We start from the raw sequence: 22946 nt of genomic DNA, 5'->3' as shown, positions 1-22946 counted from the left end.
CCTGTGGTCCCCCCCACCTTCTCTCCCTCCCCAGAGCTGCAATGCAGCTGTGTTCCATGGCCCCCCTCCTCCTCAGAGGTGCACCGAGCTGCGCTGTGCCAAAGCTGCACCCTACCAGCCTTGATGTGGCTGGTGCTCCTTTTAACTCTTTGAAGCCGGAAGTGAGGGAGAGCAAATCCTTCTCGCACATGGGCTTCAAAGAGTTAGAAGGCATGCCGGCCACATTGAAGCCAGTAGGGTCCAGCTTTGGTGCAGTGCGACTCGGCGCATCTCTGAGGAGGATGGGGGCCATGGAGCATGGCTGTATTGCAGCTCCAGGGAGGGAAAGAAGATGGGGGCAGTGGGGGAGGGCAGGGGGGCCAAGCCTTGTGCATGGGGGGGGGGGCAAGAAAGCGCACGTGCCCACAGAAAGGGCTCTTAGTGTCGCTTCTGGGACCTGTGCCATAGGTTCGCCACCAATTATCTAGGTTGTTCTGTTGTATCCAGTTGGTAGTTAAGAGAAAGTATACTTAAAAAAAGATCCACATATGTTCTGGCTGGAAAGGCTAGAATTTTCTGACCATTCCTCTTCCACTTTATCAGAGCTTGTTGCCATAGATCCTATGGTTGAACGAATGACTTCTTGGAAGTCCTTATCCCAGTGTCCCCATGTTTCTCAAGGGTATGTATCTCAACATCAGCTCCAATCCTCTTGCTCTTTATAGACCCAGAAAGGGTAAGGCACCCACTGTGATCTCCTCATGGTAGTTTTGGACCCAGTAGAGCTCTGCTAGGTTTTTCTAGTGCAGTTGGGGCCAACTGCAGAATAATGTGAAGCCTTGGGCCTGCCAAAACTGACAGCTGTTGGCCAGTCTCTGATGCTTGAAGCCTCCTTTCTAAGATTGGCCCTTCCTCAAGGCCTTTTCATCTTCCATGCCAGCAAGGTAAGACACTCCAAAAGAGTGGATCGTCGTGGACCTGATAGATCTCCTACTGGACTTTTCCTGTGCAGTTGGGGGCTGGCTCTGGAACAACCCAAAGCTTCGGATCTGCCAGCACTGATAGCAACTTATGCCACTATAGGCCAGTTTCTGATGCCTGGAACCTCAGGCAGGACAGGCTTATCTTACCAGTCTCTTTTTTCTTAAGACTAGCAATGGGGCCTTTCTTCAAGGCTTTCCTGTCTTTCATACCGATAAGGCAAGAATCTCCAAGGAAGTGGAACTAGGCTCAAACATCCTGCTGGAGTGATAGGACTATCGAAACTAGAGGGTCAGCCTTGCTCTGAGCCAAAACAGTCAACACAAATTTGCATAGCCCAGTCTGGAGTGAGAGGAAACGTGGCCTAACCAGGTTGGATTACTTCCCTCACTGAAGGAGAACAAAGTTAACAGCTGAAGCTCTAAACAACTGATTTTCTAGCACAGGCACTATTTTAGGTGCCAGATAGAAGGTACTTTCTAAAAGGAAAGAAAAACATTGTTTCATTGCCCATTAGAATTTCCTATCCAAGTCTGCTGGAGTGAAATATTTCAATCCATAGGACCTGCTGTTTTCAAGAGACCAGTTAGCTGTGCAAAAAAAATGTATTAACTGAAATGAAATTAATTAAACTCATGAAATTAACTAACTATTCATGATTCAGCTTGTTCTTCAGATTTCTGCTTACAGGCAAGCCACAAAGTTGGATTCAATCACACCCCCCCCCCCCAGTTTTTTTTTAATTAAAAGCCAATACAAAGAAAGGTATGGAACCACTATCAACAAAAGAATTGTCTTTATTGATTAGAACACATGAAAAATTTGGGACTGGTTAAAACATGCAGACACTGGACTTTACAATGTATTTCTTTGATTTCAAAGAAAACTTTTTGAAGATGCCTTTAAAAGGTTTGTATCTTCGAAAATTATGGATACATGTACCAACTAATAGTAAAAATGCTAAAATAAATTACTGATCCAAACAAAAGCTATCCACATTGCAAAATTATCAATTAAAATGCACAGAAAGGACTATTGATACTATTCATAAAGCGACATGAACACTTCCCAGTTCTTCCATTTCCTTTGAAAATAAAGCTGTACTTCCAAGACAATTTTCTTTTATTTTGAACTAACATGGAACACAAGCTGTACTGCATAAACACTTTCAACAGGTAACCTTCCCGGTACTTCCTCAAGATGTAAAACTAGCCAACATTACACAATCTTTATGGGAACTAAATTGGTTAAATTATCTCAATGTTACTCTGCAATGAAAAACTGGACAATTTTTAGCACATGGTGATTGGCAATAAGGTACAATTTGTATACTCAGCTAGATCGTTCTAACTGTGTACCTTCATCTAATCATCTAGTTCCCAAACTAGGCTAGCCATCACAGCATTTCTGCAGATGCAAGGATTTCTGTCCAGTGTGATTTTTCCTCATTTTCCCCATCTGACTGCAGCCCAAATGCTGCTCTCTGGTTGGAACAAAAGACAAAGGTGAAGGCAGATGAAGCGTACAGTGACTGATTTTTTGCCCTTCAAGTTCCGCCCACCCCCCTTTTCATGGAGATCTCAGGAAGGTGACATTTGTACTAGACTTCAGGGCAAGATGCAGATTTAGGGAGAGAAGTGTCACTGCTGGTGTGCCGATAACTGAATGTAGATTCTCCTACATGAAACCTTGAAGCAACTCTGAACTGCCATACATAATCTCTCTGGGTGTGGCCTTCCCTTATTACTTGGATTAGAGGACAATTACAAGACAAGCCATGATCTTGGATAAATGAATACAGTCTTAACGTGAGCCAACTGGAGTTTCATCAAATCACCACTTTGGAAAATGATTCATGTGACCTAATCTACCACTGGAGACTGCAAATCCAGAATGATAAAACAGCAGCTAGCAATACAAATATCTCATTCAAGATTTTTTTTTTTTAGGGGAGGGAGTGCTTTGCAATGGGACTTTTAAGTGCATCAGATCCTGCATATAATCAGGAATGGGGAAGCCATCCATTTTTTTAAAAAATGTGCAAACCAGGTCTTTTCACTGAAATGACTGGGTAAGTGTACAATAGAGCTTGTATATCATTAACAGTGGATTAGTGGGTAGTATAAATTAGCCCTCAATTGCATGTGATTCATATGACCACAAATCTATCTTCAGACATTAATTGTAGACCCTGAGATTCTTATTTTTAATATCTGTTATGCTACCATGGGTGTCTTGTTTTTTTTACAAAAGTTAGCGTTCGTCCTTTGCAACACGAATTTCTCATATAAAATGTTCTTACTCTAATCCTCCATCTTTTCAGCAAATCAGTTTCTCAATTGAAATAATAATCCATGAGATTAAAGGTGAATGCTTGAATGAGCCAAATATTTTACCAGTACAACATTATAGAATGTGTTAAGATCATGCTAAATAAGTAGAAAGAAGTCAACCTGTGAACAGACAATTTCCAAACCACATAATGGAACATAAATAAGGTTCAGGGTTTGTTTTTTTAAATGGCTGTTAGCTAATGCAGCATGAAATTCTTCTGTAGTTCAAGTCTTACCAAGTCTGAAGAAAAAAAGCCCTCTTGTTTCAGAATTGCATTTACATCCTTAAAAAATGTTTGAAAGCAAAAAGTGTTTCCCCGCCCCTAATGAATACTGAAATTCACACAGGTTTATGCAAACCTGGCTTGGGAAGAATACAAAATAAATTAATACGCATCAAGAAAGCTCCCTGAAATTCAGTTCAGATGAGTTGTCACTGGAAGACAGAACAGTATTAAAAGCCAACGGATCTCCTTAACTGAAAAACTTTAGGGTTTCTTCTTGCTCTCCCCCCATCACCCCACCTTACTGTAAGCATTGGCATAGAACAATATGGCACATTATCCATTTCCAGAAACTATATTGCACTCAACATTTACTTTAATTGTTGAAGAATCACAGTGTTCAGGATATCGGCTTCCTCTAGTGTTAGGCTTTCATCTGTAAGTTCTTTATGGGGAAATGTAGTCAAAAGAACAAAGTCAGTGGTTGCAAATGAAGGACGAGACTGGATAATAAAATTTCGAATATCTAAAATCCTGTTGGCAAGAAGAGAAGAATGTACATTTTAGTCCTTGAATTAATTTAAATATTTGTTGCATTCAGTAATTATTCTATACCTTTGCCTGGTGCAGCATGAGAAGAATGGATAATAAAACAGAACTAAGCACAGTAAAAAGTTAAACAGTTACACATAAACTTACCTGTGTGTTTGATTAAATCTTTGTATTAAACGGCTTCCGTCTGCAAGCCTAATCTGAATTTTGGTTGTTGGCATGGAGTCATCAACCAAAAAAACACCATCAAGAAAGGATTTTTCTTCTTCTTCCGGTGAAGAAGGTGTGCTGACAATCTCAGGAGTAAGACTAAAGCAATTGAAGCAAAGTTATTTAACCAAAGGACAATGTAAAACATGTATAAATATGTTCTACTGAAATAAACAGGAATAACCTGAAACAAAATATACTTAGCATTTGGATGAAAACATGCCCTTGCTTTACTATCATTGTGGATCCAGAGTAAATTTGCCTGCCCTCCCATTTATACAACATGCTGATAATGGGGGATGGGGACCCTAAAGAAAAACATGGTAGGGGCCTGAAGTGGGAAGAGAGAACTAGTGGAAATCACGTATTTATTTGAGAACCAACCCCATCATTTGTATTTTAACAGAACCTAAATATGCACCTTCAACCAGGCATTCTAGTTAAAGACACAGCATATGGAAATATTCCCAAACCAACAAGCAAACTATCTATCTCCAATGCCCTGAAGGTTTTTTCCCACACAGGTCCTAGGGAGAGCAGGAATTATATGCTTTGGCAGAATGATGGGAAGGTTACAGGGATTTTGTTGAATAGTCAACTCAGTGAAAAGAAAGAACAAGAGACATGATGGTAAATAGGGGACAAGAGTAGGCAGTGGACTGAAATGAAAGGACTGAAGGCCAGGCAGATCTCTGAAGAATAACGTGGTAAATTAGGCAAAGAAAAGAGAAAAGAGGTTACATAGCGGAGAAATTTCTCACAAAGTCTATGACAGAAAAGTTATATGCTATTGGAGGAAATGAGCCAAGGACTGAGCCAAGAAGCATTGCCCAAGCTAGTGTGATGTCATACACAGGGCCGGCTCGCCCACTAGGCAAACTAGTCCCTTGCCTAGGGTGCCAAGAGAGAGGGGGCGCTGAATTGGGGCCCCCCTGTGCCCATGACAAACGCCTAGTTTGCCTGCCTGCCTCTCCCGGTTCCAGAAAGGGAGGGGGAGAAACCTTCTCCAGTGTGTTCTTCAAAGAAGGATAAGATGATGGCCGCGTTGAAGCCGGTAGGGCTGGGCTGAGTCACACCGTGCTCTGAGGGGGGAGCACCTAGTTTGCCTGCCTGCCTCTTCCCGTGAGAAGCTCCGCGCCTGCTCACAAGTAGCCCCATGCCTGCCACTTGTGAGTAGCCGTGCACCTGCCACTTACTCATGGGGCTACTTGTGAATAGGTGGCAGGTGTGGGGCTACTCATGAGTAGGCAGCAGACGCGGGGCTACTTGTGAGTAGGCAGCAGGCCCGGTGACTAGGGGCAGGGGCGACGCTGTAACTAGGACGCCACAAGGGCTAGGGCCAGCCCTGGTCATACAGCAGTCAATAATCTAACTGCAAAGGCAGGGAGAAGGTGTCAGTCATAGAACTTTAGTAGTATAGCTTTGGGGAAGGGAATGAAATTGTCAGTTACAATGAACATTTTTTAGATGGGATCCTGGGACTGTAGAAACTACCTACAGCTGCTAAATAATACAGAAAGTATTTTTCTTGAAATGTTGACTCTAGGAAGCACAAGCATACTGACATGTCACTTTTGTATAAATAATAAAGCAAATTTCCAACAGGCAAAGACATCTGCATGTTTAAATTATCAGCCAAAGTTGGCTGTTTGATATATTTATTTTAAGAACAAATATTGTTTAAAAGCACTTCTTGTCAAAGAAGCAGCTTACAATTCCATCTGGTTTTGTTCTAGCATCTATTATCTCTCCTTTATGATATAGTTCTCCAGACAGACTGGCCACGGTTCACCTACTCTCCCATTGGCTGAGCTGCCTCTCACTCAATCTCAAGAGAGATTGTCTGCCTGTCACTCAATCTCAAGAGCAACTCCCACCCTCCAGCCCCAGGAAAGAAAGCCTTCCCTCAATTGGCTGAGGGAAGGAGGAGGAGGGAAAGAGCAGAAGAGGGGGGGGAATGTCCCATGGCAGCAGAAGGTGCGTGTGTGTGTGTGTGAGAGAGAGAGAATGAATGAGTGAATGAGAATGAAGTCTGGAGCTTAAGCCTAACAACATTATCAGACAGTGTTGGTCTGAAAGGTACCACTAAAGGCTTTTGATGGAGAATACATTGAGGAGAGTCCTGACTAGAGATACCCATTCCAAGTTGGTGGGAAATTCCTGGAGATTTTGTGATTGAATTTGAGGAGCGTAGGGTTTGGGAAGGAGAGAAGCCACATCTGAATATAATGCCACCCTCCAAAGCAGTTATTTTCTCCAGGATGGGGTGAGAGATCTGTTGCCTGGAGTTCAGTTGTGAAACCGGGAAATCTTCAAGCTCCACCTGGACCCTGGTTGCTTGCTACCATTCAGCAGCAGCCCACCTATGACAGCTAGTGTGACATAGGAGTTAGGGCTTCAGAGCAGGGTCTGCCAGACCTACGTTCTTGCTGTGGAAGCTATCTGAGTGATTTCAGACCAGTCACAGACTTTCAGCCTAACCTACCACAGGGTAGATCAAAGGGAGAAGAGGAGAATGATTTAAGATGCTTTGCCCCCCCTCCCACTGTGGAGAAGGACTGTCATTTTCCCAGGTAGAGACAGCAGGGAGGAGGGGAGATGATGGGAAGCTGAAGTTAGAGGGCAGATAAAGGGAAGGAGATAGGGTTGCCAATTCCATGTTAGGAAATTCCTGGATATTTGAGTGGTGGAGCCTGGAGAGGGTGGGTTTGAGGAGGGGTGGGACCTCAGACAGGTACAATGCCATACACTCCACCCTCCCTATATTGTAAGAAAGCTCTATATAAATCACTACTTAATATGTCAAAAACAAAGAAGACAAGTCCACTTTAAGAAAGTCTCTGGTTAAACAGATTGAATGCTAATTACAAAGCATGGACCAGTTAATCTAAACTTCAAGTCATGTAGAGAATCTTCCTTCGGTCTCAGTTGATGAACTATAGCTTTCCCCAAGCTTTTGGTAATAAAAGAATCCCAGAGCTGATATAATAGACATATTTGAATAGACAATGTTGACTTTTTAATATTACTAATAAAGGATGTCAGCAAAGTTTTAAAGCAACCTAAAGACAGTGAGTTTCATCATCAACAGAATTAGAACTCCAGCTTTTGTGTTAACTAAAAATTACTAACCCCAAATCTTTTTTTACAAGCTGGTGTGTAGGAATCATGCCCTGAGAAACTGCTTGATTTCTGGGTCCCACAAAGACCACAGACAGGAACGTGGGTGCGACCATGTGCCTGGCATACCAGCCTGGAGTCCTGCTTCCGCATTGTGTCTGAAGAGTCAAAAGGGCACAGGCATCTCACATCCGTGTTCAACCACATTCTCACTCTTTATGCTGACCCTTGCAGTATTGACAAATTGATGACTGTATTGAATCCTGTAAACAATGGTCTGTCCCCCTTGAACAGATGCATCCTGTTGTTTGTTTAAACACTATGTACTAAGCAAATATGTAGCTTCAAGACAGAATGTATAAATAAAGTAAGAGTTGGCTGAAAAAGTCAGACCTCTCTTCTTCCTGAACCTACATGTGTCGACTGATGATTCCTTCACTGGTGAGGTCTGCATGTTTGAAGGTGAAGTGCACTTCTAGATACTTTATTGGACAGAATGGTCTATGGCAGGGGTGTCAAACTTATTTGTTATGAAGGCCGGATTTGACATAAATGAGACCTTGTCGGGCTGGGCCATGTGTGTCTTAAAACGTAATGTCAGGTAGCAGACATATAAACTATATAAAGGGGGCGCAGGCAAACACATTTTTTTTTACTTAAAACATTAGCACTCTTGCAATATTTTGTTTTATAGTCTGATAAATGTCATCTCTTGCTACGAATTACTGCATCGAAAACTGCAGACAATGTCTGTGCTGTACCAATCTTGAATATGCTGTTCAAGTGTTGTTCAAGTGTGCACATCTGTACGTTGCAAACCTACTTTTGATTTATAGACATTCATTACAAAGATCTTATAGTCAATGCTTTGAGCCTCAGACCCAGAGGAAAACATGAAGCTGGGCATTGCGAGCTTTTGTACATAAGTTGCTTCATGTGCTGGTCAAGATTATGTGAAGGCACCATGGCACAGACTGAGGGCTATGTGCTTTTCTACAAAATTATAGTCTTCCCCAGAAAAATAACTACAACTCCTATGTGGCAGTGTAAGAACAGAGAGACAGTCATGTACAGTGGTCAGTATCAGCCTACTATCTGGGAAGTCTAAGTTTAAGGTCACCAATCAAAGGAAAATGTGAAAGAAAAATCAAGGGAAATTTGTTAAGTAAACCTGGGCTGGACACACTCAGCCTAACCCTGGCTTGTTGTTAATGCTCCTTTAAACAGTTCACATGCTTTCCTATTGAGAAAGACTGGAGGGTATGAATATAGGAAAAAGAGGATGGGGAACCAGTTGTACCCATAACAAGCCCAACCAAACTCCCTCTCTCTCTGTAGCAAGGCAAAAAGCTCATACCTTCAATGAAATGTTGCTAGTCTTAAAAGTGCTTTCTTTGCGTTTCTCCCGATGGTGGGGACTGGGCAAAGGAAGCTCTGGCTCTTTCCTTTCTTCCCCCAGGGCACGAGAGGGAGGAGCCTCAGCCAGAAAGGAAGAGAGGCTTGGCTCAGTAGCTCTGCAGGGTGATTAATTGAGTCTGGCAAACTTAATCACCCAGCAGAGCTATAGAGCCAGGCTCTTTCATTGGCTAAGGCTCCTCCTCTCTTTGGGAAAAGGGAGGGGGAGAGAGGAGGAGCCAAGGCAGGCTGCTTTGCTGGCTGACTGATTGCTAGGGAGAAACACAAAATGGCGACTGAACACAACAGGCAAAGTAAAATGAAGTAGACAATAGCTAGTTGCTGGAGGGTCTGATTGGAGCCCTCTGTGGGCTACATCTGGCCCGCGGGCTGCATGTTTGACACCCCTGGTCTATGGTGTTGTCTACTGCCACCTCAATTGTAAACTGAAGTATGACATACTTTTTTTTAAAAAAGAAAGATTAAAAAGAACAACCTTCCAAGCTTCTGGCCTTCTCCACTGAAAGCTTTGAATCTCAGTCTAGGCCTTACATATTCTTGCTCCTGATGATCTTCCATATCTAAATTTACTTGGCCTCCATGCACCAATCGTTGAAGTTCTACAGGAATCTCTCTAGATGACAGAAGCAAAGCCAATAACTATTGATGTTAACCAGAACCGTAGAATATAAATTAAAGAGTGGGGGCAAAGAAAATTGCTGTAACCCTAATTCTATTGCCAATACGTATCTCTTTTTGAGGAGAGTAAATCCAAGCTTAAATTGTCCACATTTTAAAATAGTCAAAACTATTTCTAATTGTTTTAACAAGAAGATGAGGGGTTCAACTGTGGCTGGATCACATCCTTTTATATAATTTATATAATAATTTAACATAACATTAACAAGTTTTTCTAAATCTTCATATACAGTCCACAACATAAAGGAAGCACCTAGTTTTTTAAAAAAATTATCAGTAATATGGAAATATAATGAGGGAAGTCAGTGAGAGGGGTAGGAGAAAGAGGACGAACTATACATGCTTTGCTCACAAGCCTCATGTTGCCACAGAAATTAACTGCAGTTGTTGATAAAGATGTGAAACTTGGCATAGGATTGTTACCCTTGGGAATATAATACTAACAGCTTTGATCTGCTTCTTCAAGTAAGTCTGGTATTTTGTTCTGGTATTTCTTCAGTTCTACATGTATTAACCAAAATTATGAAAATTCATTTTTGGTGTTGAGAGTCACAAAACTGGCAGCATAAACTTACCCTCTTTTAACAGATTCAAGAAACTCAGCATTTACTGGATCTGAGTAAGATCTCAGCTCTCCATCATCCAAACTGAAACCATTCCTCCACAATTTTAGCAATATTTGAACCTATCAATAAATCAGATGCATTTTGAAATTGTATATATAATATATTACAAAGCCACAACTTTTATATGTTCATTATATAAATGACAATCATATGCATGTCTCAACAATTACATTCTGATTCTGTAAAACTAGCTATAAAACTCATATTCCTTTTCTCCAAATGGTACTCTTACCATCTCCATTTAGATATTCTTCTTCACATTAAAGGAATAAAGGAGTTCAGACACCAGCCACTGGGGCTACTATCAGTGGTTGTATATATTGTAAAATATATACCAGGGGTGGCCAACGGTAGCTCTCCAGATGTTTTTTGGCTACAACTCCCATCAGCCCCAGTCAGCATGGCCAATGGCTGGGGCTGATGGGAGTTGTAGGCAAAAAACATCTGGAGAGCTACCATTGGTCACCCCTGATATATATACCGTCCGTACTAAGTACTACCCAAGAGAAGCCCATCTTGTACCCAGCTGTGAGTTTCTATAACTGCCCTTCAGGTAGATCTGGTTTATGAAAGAGGTTCTTTGGTGGTAGCATCTACAGTGTATAGTAAGAAATTCTGCTCTCCAGATGGTAACTTACTTCTTGCCCATGCTGATTTTCTCCATATATGTATTCGGACCGCTTTAGAGATGAACTGCCCAATCTGTATCCACCACCAGAAAATGACTAATAAAATATTTAAAATATAAATTTGTATTAGAAAGCAACAATACTGACTTGCACTTACTTAACAGTTAAATTTTACATTGTATGAACAGGATCACTGTCATTATTAACTGCAGCATATGCCCTTCTACTATACAATTAACAAAGACAAAGTTCTGGTTTATACAATTCCCAAGTACTCAATTAAATAAATACTTTGTTTCTATTCCAAAACATGAATATTTTGCAAAGTATTTTTAGAAGCTGGAACAGAAAGATCTGGCAAAAAAATCAACAATAGACTAATTCAAACATGATCAAATAATGTAATTAAGTAAGCATAACAACATATTTTCTGTCTTGATGACATTTGGGTATGCTCTCTCATAATGAGAACACTGGTTTGAACTAAGCAATTTAACATGGCATCTAGTTTAGACCAGGTTTCCGGCAATAGACACAAAAGCTTAATTTGAGACATCACACTGTATTATGGTTTTGCAATGAACTAGTAAATCAGAATGAGAAGCCAGTCTGAAATGGATTTGCAGCCTCTGGTTTGGTACAACATCTGAACTAACATTATACTTCAGAGCTGGAAGTGAATTTACTAAGCTGAGTCCTAAGTATACAGAAAATAAAAGCAGAAAAAGAGATTTAAGCCTTGGTTTACTTGAACAGTCAGACTCTGAAATTGTGAGTTTGTGTTCTAAGCTATAGTTAGGATGTGGAATTTTTGGTGTGATGCCTTAGCTGACCCAAATGTGACAGGCAATGAACTGCTAATTGGCCACAGGTCCCTGATGCACATCTTCTGTGTGCTTAGCAGTGCACAACTGACCTTCGCAACTCCATTTTTTTTACTGCAGAATATAAATCTATCATATAGACTATGAAACAGATTTCATTTTCCCTTCCTGCAAGGAGATGGCTGGTACAAGCAGTTTCCAAGGTCTATAATTTACCTATTTTAGTTTTCATGTATGGAATGAAGCACTGGCCCTTCAACATCTATGCTAGGTCTAGATTTTGGAAAGGATGGGATATAAATCTTTTAAGTCCTTTAAGTAAAAAAGCACCAGCATTCTTACACTAAGTATAATCTTAAACAGATACACCCTTTGAAACCAAATTATTTCAGTGGGCTCTGAAGGATATAACTTTGCTTTGGACTGCACTGTAATTTTAGGGTTGTTTTTTTTTTTAAAGAGTTGAAATAACCAGGCATACCTGCTGCTATTTACCACTTGTTAGGAAGAGTGCTCCTTCCCCCTAATCTCCACCACTAACAAAGTTCAGGATGTTAGCATCAAAAGATAATCATTTAAAAGGAAGCATGCTTCCTTCTGCAAATTCAATCCATGTTTTATGATTAAACCATTTAAGCACAATTATTTAATATAAGCAAATCAAGTAGCCTACTTTTATAAATGACATTAGCATTCTGCTAAGTAAAACACTGGATTAAAACGTCTGCTCCTCCCTGATTAAAATTAGTGCACATACGCACTTTAGCTTTATGACAATCCCCTGAAACTCTCGATACTTCATCCAAAGGGACTGCCCCATGTTCTCTTGCTTCCTTGAAAAGTTCATCAACAATTTTGCTGGGAGTTATATTTGATGATCCAACTACCTGGAGTCCCCTATATTCTGAATCACCTGAATAATACCTTTAAACACAAGCAGAGAGAGAGAGAATTAATCAGTGACAATTTTTCAGTGTCATTCCAACCAAAATACTGTTACCAAAACAAAGGCAAGCATATTTTTGAACAGTCAACAATTCTTCAAGTAAGTTTCCTAAGTTCTCTAGATCTCTTTTGTTTTTGTTTTAAGAACTGTAATACACTGCATTATTGTACTGATGAAGGTTAAGTAACCATATTACAGATTTTCACTGCAGGACTGAAAAATGATCTGCTGCCAGAATTCAAACTGTAAGGCCAATAAATCTCAAGTTCATTTTACCAATTAAATAAAAAGTTTAGCTTCGCTTACTTTGATTAAGCTTTTTGGATTACTTTGATTAAGCTTTTTGAATTACTTTACTAAAGAGTAACGCATGTGAAACCCGGATAGTTAAACAACTGGAAATTGCTTAGAAGGTACATTAATCATTAACCCACAAATTCAAGGCTTCATTAATGGAAGATATAATTGAATTTCAATTAAATGTAGTTTCATATATGGTAGTTGCAGATGTACCAGCATAAGCTTGTCAAATGCAGCCATTATGGCAATTATGTGGTACGACATCCTCATCTTGCAGCTCCTTGTGTGCTTGATAAATCCCTTGTTTTTGTGGTTTTAAAATGCAGGCACAGAGGTATTTATCACTGAGCAGGTGACAAGAAAATAGACTTTGAGAAACCATTCCAAATGGCAAAAATTTAAACACATACACGCACAAAAGATGCTGAGAAAAATTATACCACATTATAACATACAGAACCAAGGCACATTATAATCAAATATCTAAAATGTACATCTTAGATCTATGTAACCCATCAAAAAACAGCATAATATATGCTCCTATTTGCAGAGAAATTACTTCACCATCTCCAACAAAATAAAAGAAAGGCACAGTGAAAAAAATGTAAAAACATATGTTAGTTATGAATGATTTATATCAATTAAAGTTTGTTTGTTTACAATACCTTTGGTTATCCTTGTCATCACTCATACTTCTTTCTGGTTTTCTCAAACTTCTGAAGGAGTCAATTTTAAGACTGCCAAGAAATATTTATGTAACATTCCATTTATTTTATTACACCACCAATCTTGCGTTAAAATTATGTTGCCAGGAACTCTGTGATATCCCAACCCTTATGCAATTTATATAACTTATAACGGGCACATACAAGCCTGACAAACCCAAAATAATAACAAAAATAAGTCTGCCACAAATCATCATCTTAATCATATCCCAGTTTGTTCAGGATTTTTACAAGCTTATGTGGGTGCTTCATTGTCCCCTCTTTGGCCTTTTAATGAAATACTATTAATTCAATAATCTACAAACATGCACCTCTACATTAAGAAATCTTATGCCATTTACAAGAATTGTTCCACCATGGTTAACACTACCTAAAATATAATAAAAATGTCTCTTTTTTACCTTTGAACTGGTAATCTTGGATGACTGGTCACTCTAGTTGTTGGTTTATCAGAATGCGATGGTTGCCTTTTAATTTCATCTTCATATAATCCAGCCAATGCAAGCTATATGAAATGTTAGATGTGTTAGGCAGTGTTTACAAATTTAAGAAATAAACTACTCAAGCTCAGTAATAATGTCATACTTCTACCACACTTTTTAAGAAATAAACCACTCAAGCTCAATGAGTTGCAGTCGTACCACACTGCTAAGTTTCCCAGTAACATAGTCTCTGGTTTCATTTCAAAATTAATTTTTAAAACTTTATGAATCTCTGCATGTATATCCTTCCAAAATTTTCTTGCCTTTTTGTAAGCCCACCACATATGGTAACAAGTGCCTTCTGCCTCTTTGGACTTCCAGCAAAACGCCATATAGTCCTTGTCCATATGTTTAATATATTTAGGAGTTTTATATCATATCATTTTCTAAGTTGCCCACAACAATATGAATGCGCTAGGTCAAAAATTTGGCAGTGATATGGGAGAACTAAAGCTCTGTCATTGCAACTTCTACTGTAACTACAAGACAAAGCATTTAGCCCAATTCCCCGCTTTTCTTGTAAGTTTTGTGGCAGCTGCTTTTCTTTTGTGCCACATCTGGAGGCAGACCTCCATAATGCAAGAAAGGTGCACAGCATGAGCTATTGCAACTGATTATGAGATAAAAAGAGTGTTGCTATGTGCTTTGTTTATTCCTTCACAAACCAAACGGTATTATGAACAGCAGTGTTTCATAAGTGCTTAACACTCCAAAAAGGACATTGCAGAGCTAGAAAAAGTACAGAGAAGATCAACTAAGATGATTAAGGGGTTGAAGCACCTTCCCTATGAGGAAGGGCTGGGAAGTCTGAGACTTTTCAGTTTAGAAAAGAGACGACTAAGGGGGCGGGGACATGACCAATGCTCCCTCTTGGCCGTGTAGTCTTGTGAAAAAATTCTACTTTGTGAGCTACTGGCATTAAAGCTGTGAGCAATTTGGCTACTGCATAAATGAGTTTGCTCTGGGGCCATCCTTCCTGAGCTAAGACAAAAATGTGTGATGTGGAACCTAAAAACCTGCGTGCTGGTTTACACTAACAGCTTAGAGGTAACACTGGATATGATAGAAGTTTTTAAATTACCTACAGGGTAGAGAGTTGACAAAGGAGACCTGTGGTGCAGAGTGGTAAGCTGCAGTACAGCAGTCCAAGCTTTGCTCATGACTTGAGTTCGATCCCAGCAGAAGCTGGGTTCAGGTAGCTGGCTCAAGGTTGACTCAGCTTTCCATCCTTCTGAGGTTGGTAAAATGAGTACGCTTCGGTGGGGTAGGGCGGGATATAAATCGAAATAAATAAATAAATACCCAGCTTGCTGGGGGTAAAGTGCATATGCCTGGGGAAGGCAATGACAAACTACCCCATAAAAAGTCTGCCGTGAAAACGTTGTGATGTGATGTCACCTCAGAGTTGGAAATGACTGGTGTTTGCAAACCTTTACCTTTTGTTTTTTAGAAAGCTGACAAAGAATTTTTTCTCCCTCTCCCAAAATTCTAGAACGCAAGGGCATCCAATGAAGCTGATGGGCAGTAGGTTCAGGATGGACAAAGGGAAATACTACTTTACACAGAGAGAGATGAAAATGTGGAATTCACTGCCAGAGAATGTAGTGATGGCCACAGCTTTAAAAGGGGATTAGATAGATTCATGGAAGATGTCTATCAATGGCCTCTAGCCATGGTGACTGAGAACCTCCACATTCAGAGGCACTAATCCTCTGAATCCCAGAGCCAGGAGGCAACATCAGGGGAAGGCCTCGGCCACTATGCCCTCCAGAGGAACTGGTTGGCCGCTGTGTGCGTGAGACAGGATAATAGACTAGATGGACCACTGGTCTGATCCAGCAGAGGCCCTCCCATGCTGATCCATAATTCTAGAATAGCAGGAATTAAGACAACAAAATTTACAATAAAGTCAGTCATTTTCCTCAATAATTTGATAGAAATTGACAAAATTTTGATTTTAGAAAAAAGTACTTATCCTGACAAACTGTGATATACAAATTTAGGATTGCAGCAGGCCTATCCAATTCTATGATGGCTTGCATTATGGAGAAAAATCCTACCTTACATTTGGTAACCAGTTTGTTAAGTAACTTTAGCAAACAAATCAAATATTCAGAAATGGAAAAATCAAATACAGTATATCAAACTGAAACGCTGATCAGGAAGGTTTCCAGGATGTTTGTATGAATGATTTCATTTTGTTATGAATTTCAGAGACAATACGGCTTCCAAAACTTTATATTCTGGAATAGCCAAACTGGCTGGCAAAGATGAAAATACAAGATAGCATACCAGTTAGAATAGAACAAGAAGTCCTTTTAAAAATAAGCAGCCCACTCTCTAGAAAGCGCTCACAAAGACAACGTTGCCTTTTCTCCGTTCACTCCCGCAGGCTGAGTCTCCACCGTCCCCACTGAAATAACCCAACACGGGCATTTCCCTTTTCACCATGTGAGGCGGAGCGACAATCAGGAAGGGGAGGCGATACCAGCAGGGCTCCTTCCTTAACACTCCTTTCTCCCGCCTCCAACCACGTCTCCTCTCCCTGCTCTCCACACCTGTAAATCCCTGACAGTGGGGGGCCGGCCGCTTCCCCGGGGCCCTTTCTCGCTCCGTAGCTCGCCTGCCCCAAGGGCTGCTTCCTCCTCTTGCTGCTCAGAGGTTGCTCCCTCGTCCGCCATCTTCAGCAGCAGCAACAGCAGCAGCAGGGAAAGAGCCGCTCCCTGCACCCGGGCGTTGTGCTATGAAGGAGGGGCGGGATCAGTGAGGAGCTCTTCCGGCAGCTATGGCTGTCATAGCAACGGGATTCCAGGTGCAGGACCACTTCGGACCGTTCCATATTCTAACCGGGGTGAGGTGGGGTTGGGGGGAAAAACGGCACTGAAAAAGGGCGTGGATCAAAAGAGGGAGGGAGCGCTTGTCGGCCAGAGTTTCTAAAAAAAAAAAAAAAAAAATCCCTTATGCATTTTAAAAAAGGTTTCGTGGACGAGATCTAGCCCAGATAGGAATAATTCAGAAAGCAGTGTAATTGAGGCAGAACGTGTTGGGAAAGCTTCTTACCTGAATATATCATGCTTGTATGTAACTGTGATAACAGCAGGAAGAGAAGCCAACCAAAGGTTAGTGGCAGCCAACCATAGTAGATCAGCTCTGCTGGCTTGGTAGACTGGAGATTTGGTGCCACTACCAGGTCAGAATCTACTAATTTTGCTACACATTATGTAAACCCCCCCCCCCTACAGTTTTTAGAGTTCTAAAGTTTTTAAAATGCTTTCAAATGTGGTATTTTGCTGTTACCTGTCTTTTTTCTGGTGCTGCTTTTGTTTACACTGTGGGATATTACATTTGATAGTTCCTGGAATACTTTTTAGTTTTATCTCCTGCTTTTATTATTGCATTTGCTGCCGCTTTAGTTTTGCTCTTAGAATTCTCCTTTTTTATATTTATCATATTTTGCTAGTTTACATTTTATACTAATATTTCTAGCATCTTTAATCTGTTGAAGTAATGTTTATCTCGGCTATCTCGAGATCCAGAATAAAATAATGTTGGTTTAAATATTTTAAATTAATCAGCAGCCTGAATAATGTAGTGTAAGAGAGTTGCCTCTGAACATTCCTCAAGGGTAAGTCTAGTGATGCTGCTGGCTCTCAGCCAAAGCATAGCACTGTATAGGTATTTGTTCATATGACACATCTTACTATACTTCATCATCACTGTGGTTACTGGTTGTAATAACTACCAAACTAACATTGAATAGTTGTGGTATTCTTCTATTCTTTTGATGGCTTTCTGTACATATTTGTGCTCCGCATAGTACTGTAACACACCTAACATTATCTGTTATATCATTGTGGGTGGTAGGTCCATGAAAGATTTGTTGAAATAAAATTGGTAGTTTCAGATGCTACAGAATTCAGTTGCTGTTACAGATGTTCATGGCTGCTGCTCTAGAACATGTCTGTATAGTAGCTAATGACTTTATATTGCTTGGAAGCTAGAGTACCGTAATTTTCTGCCAATAAATTCTTTGTGTGATACAAATAAAGTGTAACAGAAAAAATTCAAAGGTATTCTGTTTAAGAATAAATTCTGTACAGAGATTATTTTTGCCACTAGATGATGCTCGTGTCACAAAAGTAAATTGCTAATGCTAGAAAGGCCAATTTTAGTCTTATCCTCCATATATTAGTTTTTATTGTTGAAAGTATGTGCTAGTTCAAATTTGTGATACATTTAGGGATTTTTGGTACTGATAGTTGTTTTGCATAGGTCAAGGTCTTTTTCTTTGGGGTTGCACATTTTCCAGAGAAGATATTTATTAATTGTTAGCAATCATTTGAAGTAATTGGCAAAAGTTTTTAAATTAGTTTGATTTCATTGACTTGTGGTATCTATGCTGAATTCCTAAGAAAATTTTTCCTGGGAATTAGATCCATGAATAAAATGGGATTTAATTATGTGTAGGCCTCTTTAAAATTGCTTTCTAATAATAATAATAAGAGAGAAACTAACTCATCCTAGCTTCTCAGCCTTTCTTCAAAATACAGTATTAGGCATGGAAAAAGAGTGGTAACTAATGTAACTGCTAGTTTCGAATCCAGTAACACCAGCAGCTAGCTGTTCTGTTGCAGACCAACACAGCTACCCTCTGGAACCAGCATAGTTATCTTAGATGTACCACATTTGCAAGAATTTATTCACGTTAACAATCAGCCAGCCAATTTGTGCAGTAGTTGCATTTTCCAAGCCATCTGCAAAGTTCATCCCCATTAAGCATATACAGCAATATCAGGGCTTTTTTTGAGCAGGAATGCAGTTCTGGCTGGCTTGGCAGCAGAGGGTGTGGCCTAATATGCAAATGAGTTCCTGCTGGACTTTTTCTACAAAAAGCCTGTGTGAAACAACAGTGATGTCAGGGGGTGTGGCCTAATATGCAAATGACTTCCTGCTGGGCTTCTTCTACCAAAAAAGCCCTGAGTAATATAATATAGAAGTCACCAAAGTAAGAATGACAGATAAACAGTGGAGGAAACAAAAGTTCAGACTGGAAGAGTTCAGAATGCAAACCAGAGTGAAAACCAGATTTGCCATAATAAAGTTGGTAGTCTTTAAGTTGCCAAAATCAGCAGATCGGAAAGCACCATTCTGTTGCTAGTTTGGCTAGATCCCTTTGTTTTCAAGGATGGATTTTCTCCACTCACTGCTAGTTCCATGCCCTTTTGCAAAATAATATTGCCTTGGAGAAGGGTAATGGGGGGGGGGGTTGCTGTTTGATAGGAAGGCCCAGTGGACACACACAAGAGTCCTTGTAGAGTCTCTTCTGAATTGCATGTAACGTCACCTGTGAAGGACAGATTTATCTCATTGCATTCCCATTCAACTGGGAATAAACATCCTGAAACTGCCCAGGGGGGGCATTATTTACACATTTGTGGGCTGTACACAGAGCTAGTATGGTATAGTAGTTAATGGTGGTTGACTCTAATCTGGAGAACTGGATTTGATTCCCCGCTCTTCCACATGAAGGGTGACCTTGGGCCAGTCACAGTTCTTTCTGAACTTTCTCAACCTCACTTGCTTCAGAAGGTGTCTGCTGTGGGGAAAAGAAAGGAAATTGATCATAAGCAGTGCTTTTTTTGTAGAAAAAGCACAGCAGGTGTTTATTTGCATATTGGACTACACTGCCTGGCCTGGAAGTATGTGGCTGGCACGTGGCGGGTTGGACCAGCCGGAGCCCTGACGAGCCCAGGTGGAGTTCTGACTCCTGTGGACTCCGGCAGAAAAAAAAAAGCTATGGTTGTAAGCAGCTTTGAGACTCTTTGAGGCAGAGAAAAGTAGGGTATAAAAGCCAACTCTTTTTCTACATACATACACCTCGGGCTTTATTGGAGAGCCAGTTTGAGCCAGTTTGGTGTAGTGGTTAAGTGTGCGGTCTCTTATCTGGGAGAACCGGGTTTGATTCCCCACTCCTCCACTTGCACCTACTGGCATGGCCTTGGGTCAGTCATAGCTCTAGCAGGGGTTGTCCTTGAAAGGGCAGCTGCTGTGAGAGCCCTCTCCAGCCCCACCCACCTCACAGGGTGTCTGTTGTGGGGAAGGAAGGTAAAGGAGATTGTGAGCCGCTCTGAGACTCTTTGGAGTGGAGGGCGGGAAATAAATCCAATATCTTCTTCTTCATCTTCTATTGGACTGGGAAATGATACAGAAGTCATTTGTCAATGTCCAAGCCACATTTGTTCTTTATAAATAAGTATTCATGAATACAAGAAACTACATAAACAAATAACTGCAATACTACCTTTATTAAACTCTTACATAGAATTGATTTTTTTCCTGCTTTGCTCAGATATGCTTAATGAATGCGCCTTGATAAATACTGAAGTCTGATGTGAGGCAAAGAGCTAAAGATCCTCACTTGCTGACTTACTGGGTGGCATCACATTGGGAATTTGGCATAGTAGTATCCTGGCTTTGAAAAAGCTGGTGCTCTTTGATTCATGTCATGGCACTCACACAACCCCCAGCCTGCTGCTGGGACAGGCATGGGCCACACATATGCAAAAGGAGCATTCAGACTGCTCCTGCGCTCAGACATACAACCTGCATGTGCTGTAGCAATTTGCTACTGGGAAGCTCCTGGTACTATTTAATCTCTTTCCAGCCCATCCTAAAACCAGGTGGGTATGGACAGGACTTGGGGGGGGGGGGGGGCAGATGTGTGCATGTGATTGCACACATTAAATCTGGAGAGGAGGCGTGGCTAGGTCAAGTCAAATCTCTGGTGTGACTGCATCCACTGGCTTCACATACAGCTGTGCTTCAAAAAACTGCAAAAACATTGGCTCTAGGTCAAGGTTCGCTGTTCTGACCACTTCCTACTTATTCTCTCTCTTTTTTTCATTCCAAAAGAAAAGACAGTAACTTTTGTTTGGTTGAGTTTCTTTTTTCAAAGCATAAGGAGAAATATTCCTTCATTTCTACTACTGCTACATCTCAGACAAGTACAGTAGCGTCTGACGTGTGGCTTTCTTCTGCATTCCTTTCCCACGATTTTCCAGTAAAAGTTATACTCCCATGATATTGCTGCACTCAGGAAGCTGATATAGAGATCAGGAGGACAGCTGTCAACAGCTGTTATCTTCCTTTTAGGAATAAAAAGATCACACAAGTAATTCTTAACACAGATGTTTATTTCTCTTCACTGGAGGAGCCTGAGCATCTCTGGGAATTTCAGATGAGCAAAAGTTTAATGGATGAACTTGGAATGGTCACTTTCTTCTAACCTACACCATGTAATGCAGCTTGGGGGATAAAGTAGGGGAGGGGAAATCTATGTACCCTGTCCTGAGCCTTTTGGAGATAGGGTGTGAATTAAAAAGATGATTCAGAGAGAAGAAGAAAGGAAGTATTTCTGTCTTGATATATTTTCATTCTTTTAGTATATTTTTTCTTGCCCATTCTCAAAGGAACTCAAGGTGGAGTACATTGTTCTTCTAGTCTCTGTCCTCACAATTCTGTTAGGTGAGGCTGAGAGAGAGAGTGACTGGCTCAAGATAATTTATAGCACAATCCTAAACAGAGGTGCATCTTTCTAAATTTTTATGTGTTTCAAAGGATATAATCCTTTATATAGATTATATCTATATAGATTATATCTATATTACACTGCCACTGAGCTTTATGGCTGAATGGGAATTGGAACCTAGATGTCTTAGATTTTCAGCCTGGCAGTCTAATATACAACACTTCACAATTGCTTGTAGATAAACAGTTATTATGTCAAGCATGCTGGAACAATGGGCCTTTTTAGACTTCATTCAGCTAACCAAAAATGGAAGTTTTTGGCCTTCAGAACCTATTACCTATGCTGAAACAATATTGTAAGCAATGGCTACAGCCGTCCCAGGGGTTCACAAGTTCTGTGCTATGGATATAAAACTTAAAATGGTGAAACATTGCAGTTGATTCGTGTTACCATATTAATAGCCACATGGCACAAATAGTGTGAGAAAGCCTCATTCCCCTGTCACTGTCAATCCCCATGTCCATCTTCATGCTATAATCCCCCTCTTGTTTTTTTAAAAAATCCCCTTAGTACTAGCTACTTCAGCAGCCTCTCTTCAATGTTGGTGATGAGAAGCTAAACCATCATGTGGTACAGTGGCCAATCATCATAATCATCTTTGGTTATTGGCTATTGTCTTCATTTTACAGTGTCCTCTAGATGATATGTCTTTGTCTTCTGTTTAGAAGCAGGAAAGTATCCAAGGTTTAAATCACCAGTATGTGGCAAACTGTCTGGAAAGTAATTTAGTCCTGTAAATTAGCTCTGTGCAAACCATCAACTAGGACCTGAAGCACTAAAAGAGTAGTATTTTGATCAGCCTGTTCTCTCTGTTCCAAAGCTATCTTTGTGAAAGAGCTCTCAGATCAGCTGTGGTAAGCATTCGGAGCAAAGCTGCAATGTTTGGCTATAAGAAAGGACTGAAATATAAAGAAAATAGTAACACCAGTGACAATACATGCAGTAACTCTCAGCTACGTCTCCAGTATAACTAGAGTCACAAAGAAAGTAAATATATATTGGAAAAACCAAATCAGACCATGGTCAGTTATGATAACATTGATCGCATCATATATTCTGACTGGTTTTTCCAGGTTTTTGAAGGAGCCTATTTTAGTCATCCCACACCATCACTATGGGCACACAGAAGCTGCTGTAAAATTTTCTGAGGTATCTTACATTCATATTAACGTTCTTGGCAACAGTGCAGCATTGCTGTTCCAAATTCATTTTGCAATGTTATATACATTGTTGACTGTTTGCAACCATATGCCTTCTTAGCCAGTTGTCTTTATTTATATATGTGTATATGTTTATTTATATATTTATGAATGTTCTTTGTTTGAGCAGATTG

The 22946-nt window shown here is 40.4% G+C and overlaps 1 protein-coding gene across 3 annotated transcripts; it reads right to left on the bottom strand.

Moving 5' to 3' along the window:
* Positions 1–1739: 1739 nt before the first annotated feature.
* UBXN2B (UBX domain protein 2B) lies at positions 1740–16871 on the bottom strand. 3 transcript variants are annotated; one of them, XM_060263410.1, is made up of 9 exons: positions 16584–16871; positions 13945–14048; positions 13484–13555; positions 12334–12496; positions 10758–10844; positions 10069–10178; positions 9291–9428; positions 4217–4378; positions 1740–3962 (listed from the first exon to the last, which is right to left on the bottom strand). In XM_060263410.1, the coding sequence occupies exons 1-9, from the start codon at positions 16704–16706 to the stop codon at positions 3950–3952; spliced, it is 972 nt and encodes a 323-aa protein (XP_060119393.1). In that variant the 5' UTR covers positions 16707–16871; the 3' UTR covers positions 1740–3949. The 3 variants fall into 3 exon arrangements, with proteins under 3 accessions (XP_060119393.1, XP_060119391.1, XP_060119392.1); XM_060263408.1 differs by having other exon boundaries at positions 1740–4051; positions 16584–16866; XM_060263409.1 differs by lacking the exon at positions 13484–13555 and having other exon boundaries at positions 1740–4051; positions 16584–16865.
* Positions 16872–22946: the final 6075 nt, after the last annotated feature.

Source organism: Heteronotia binoei, unplaced genomic scaffold, assembly GCF_032191835.1.
Source record: "Heteronotia binoei isolate CCM8104 ecotype False Entrance Well unplaced genomic scaffold, APGP_CSIRO_Hbin_v1 ptg000067l___fragment_4___debris, whole genome shotgun sequence".
Taxonomy (NCBI): domain Eukaryota; kingdom Metazoa; phylum Chordata; class Lepidosauria; order Squamata; family Gekkonidae; genus Heteronotia; species Heteronotia binoei.
The sequence above is the reverse complement of the archived record's forward strand: the minus strand, read 5'-3'. Positions and strand labels throughout refer to the sequence as shown.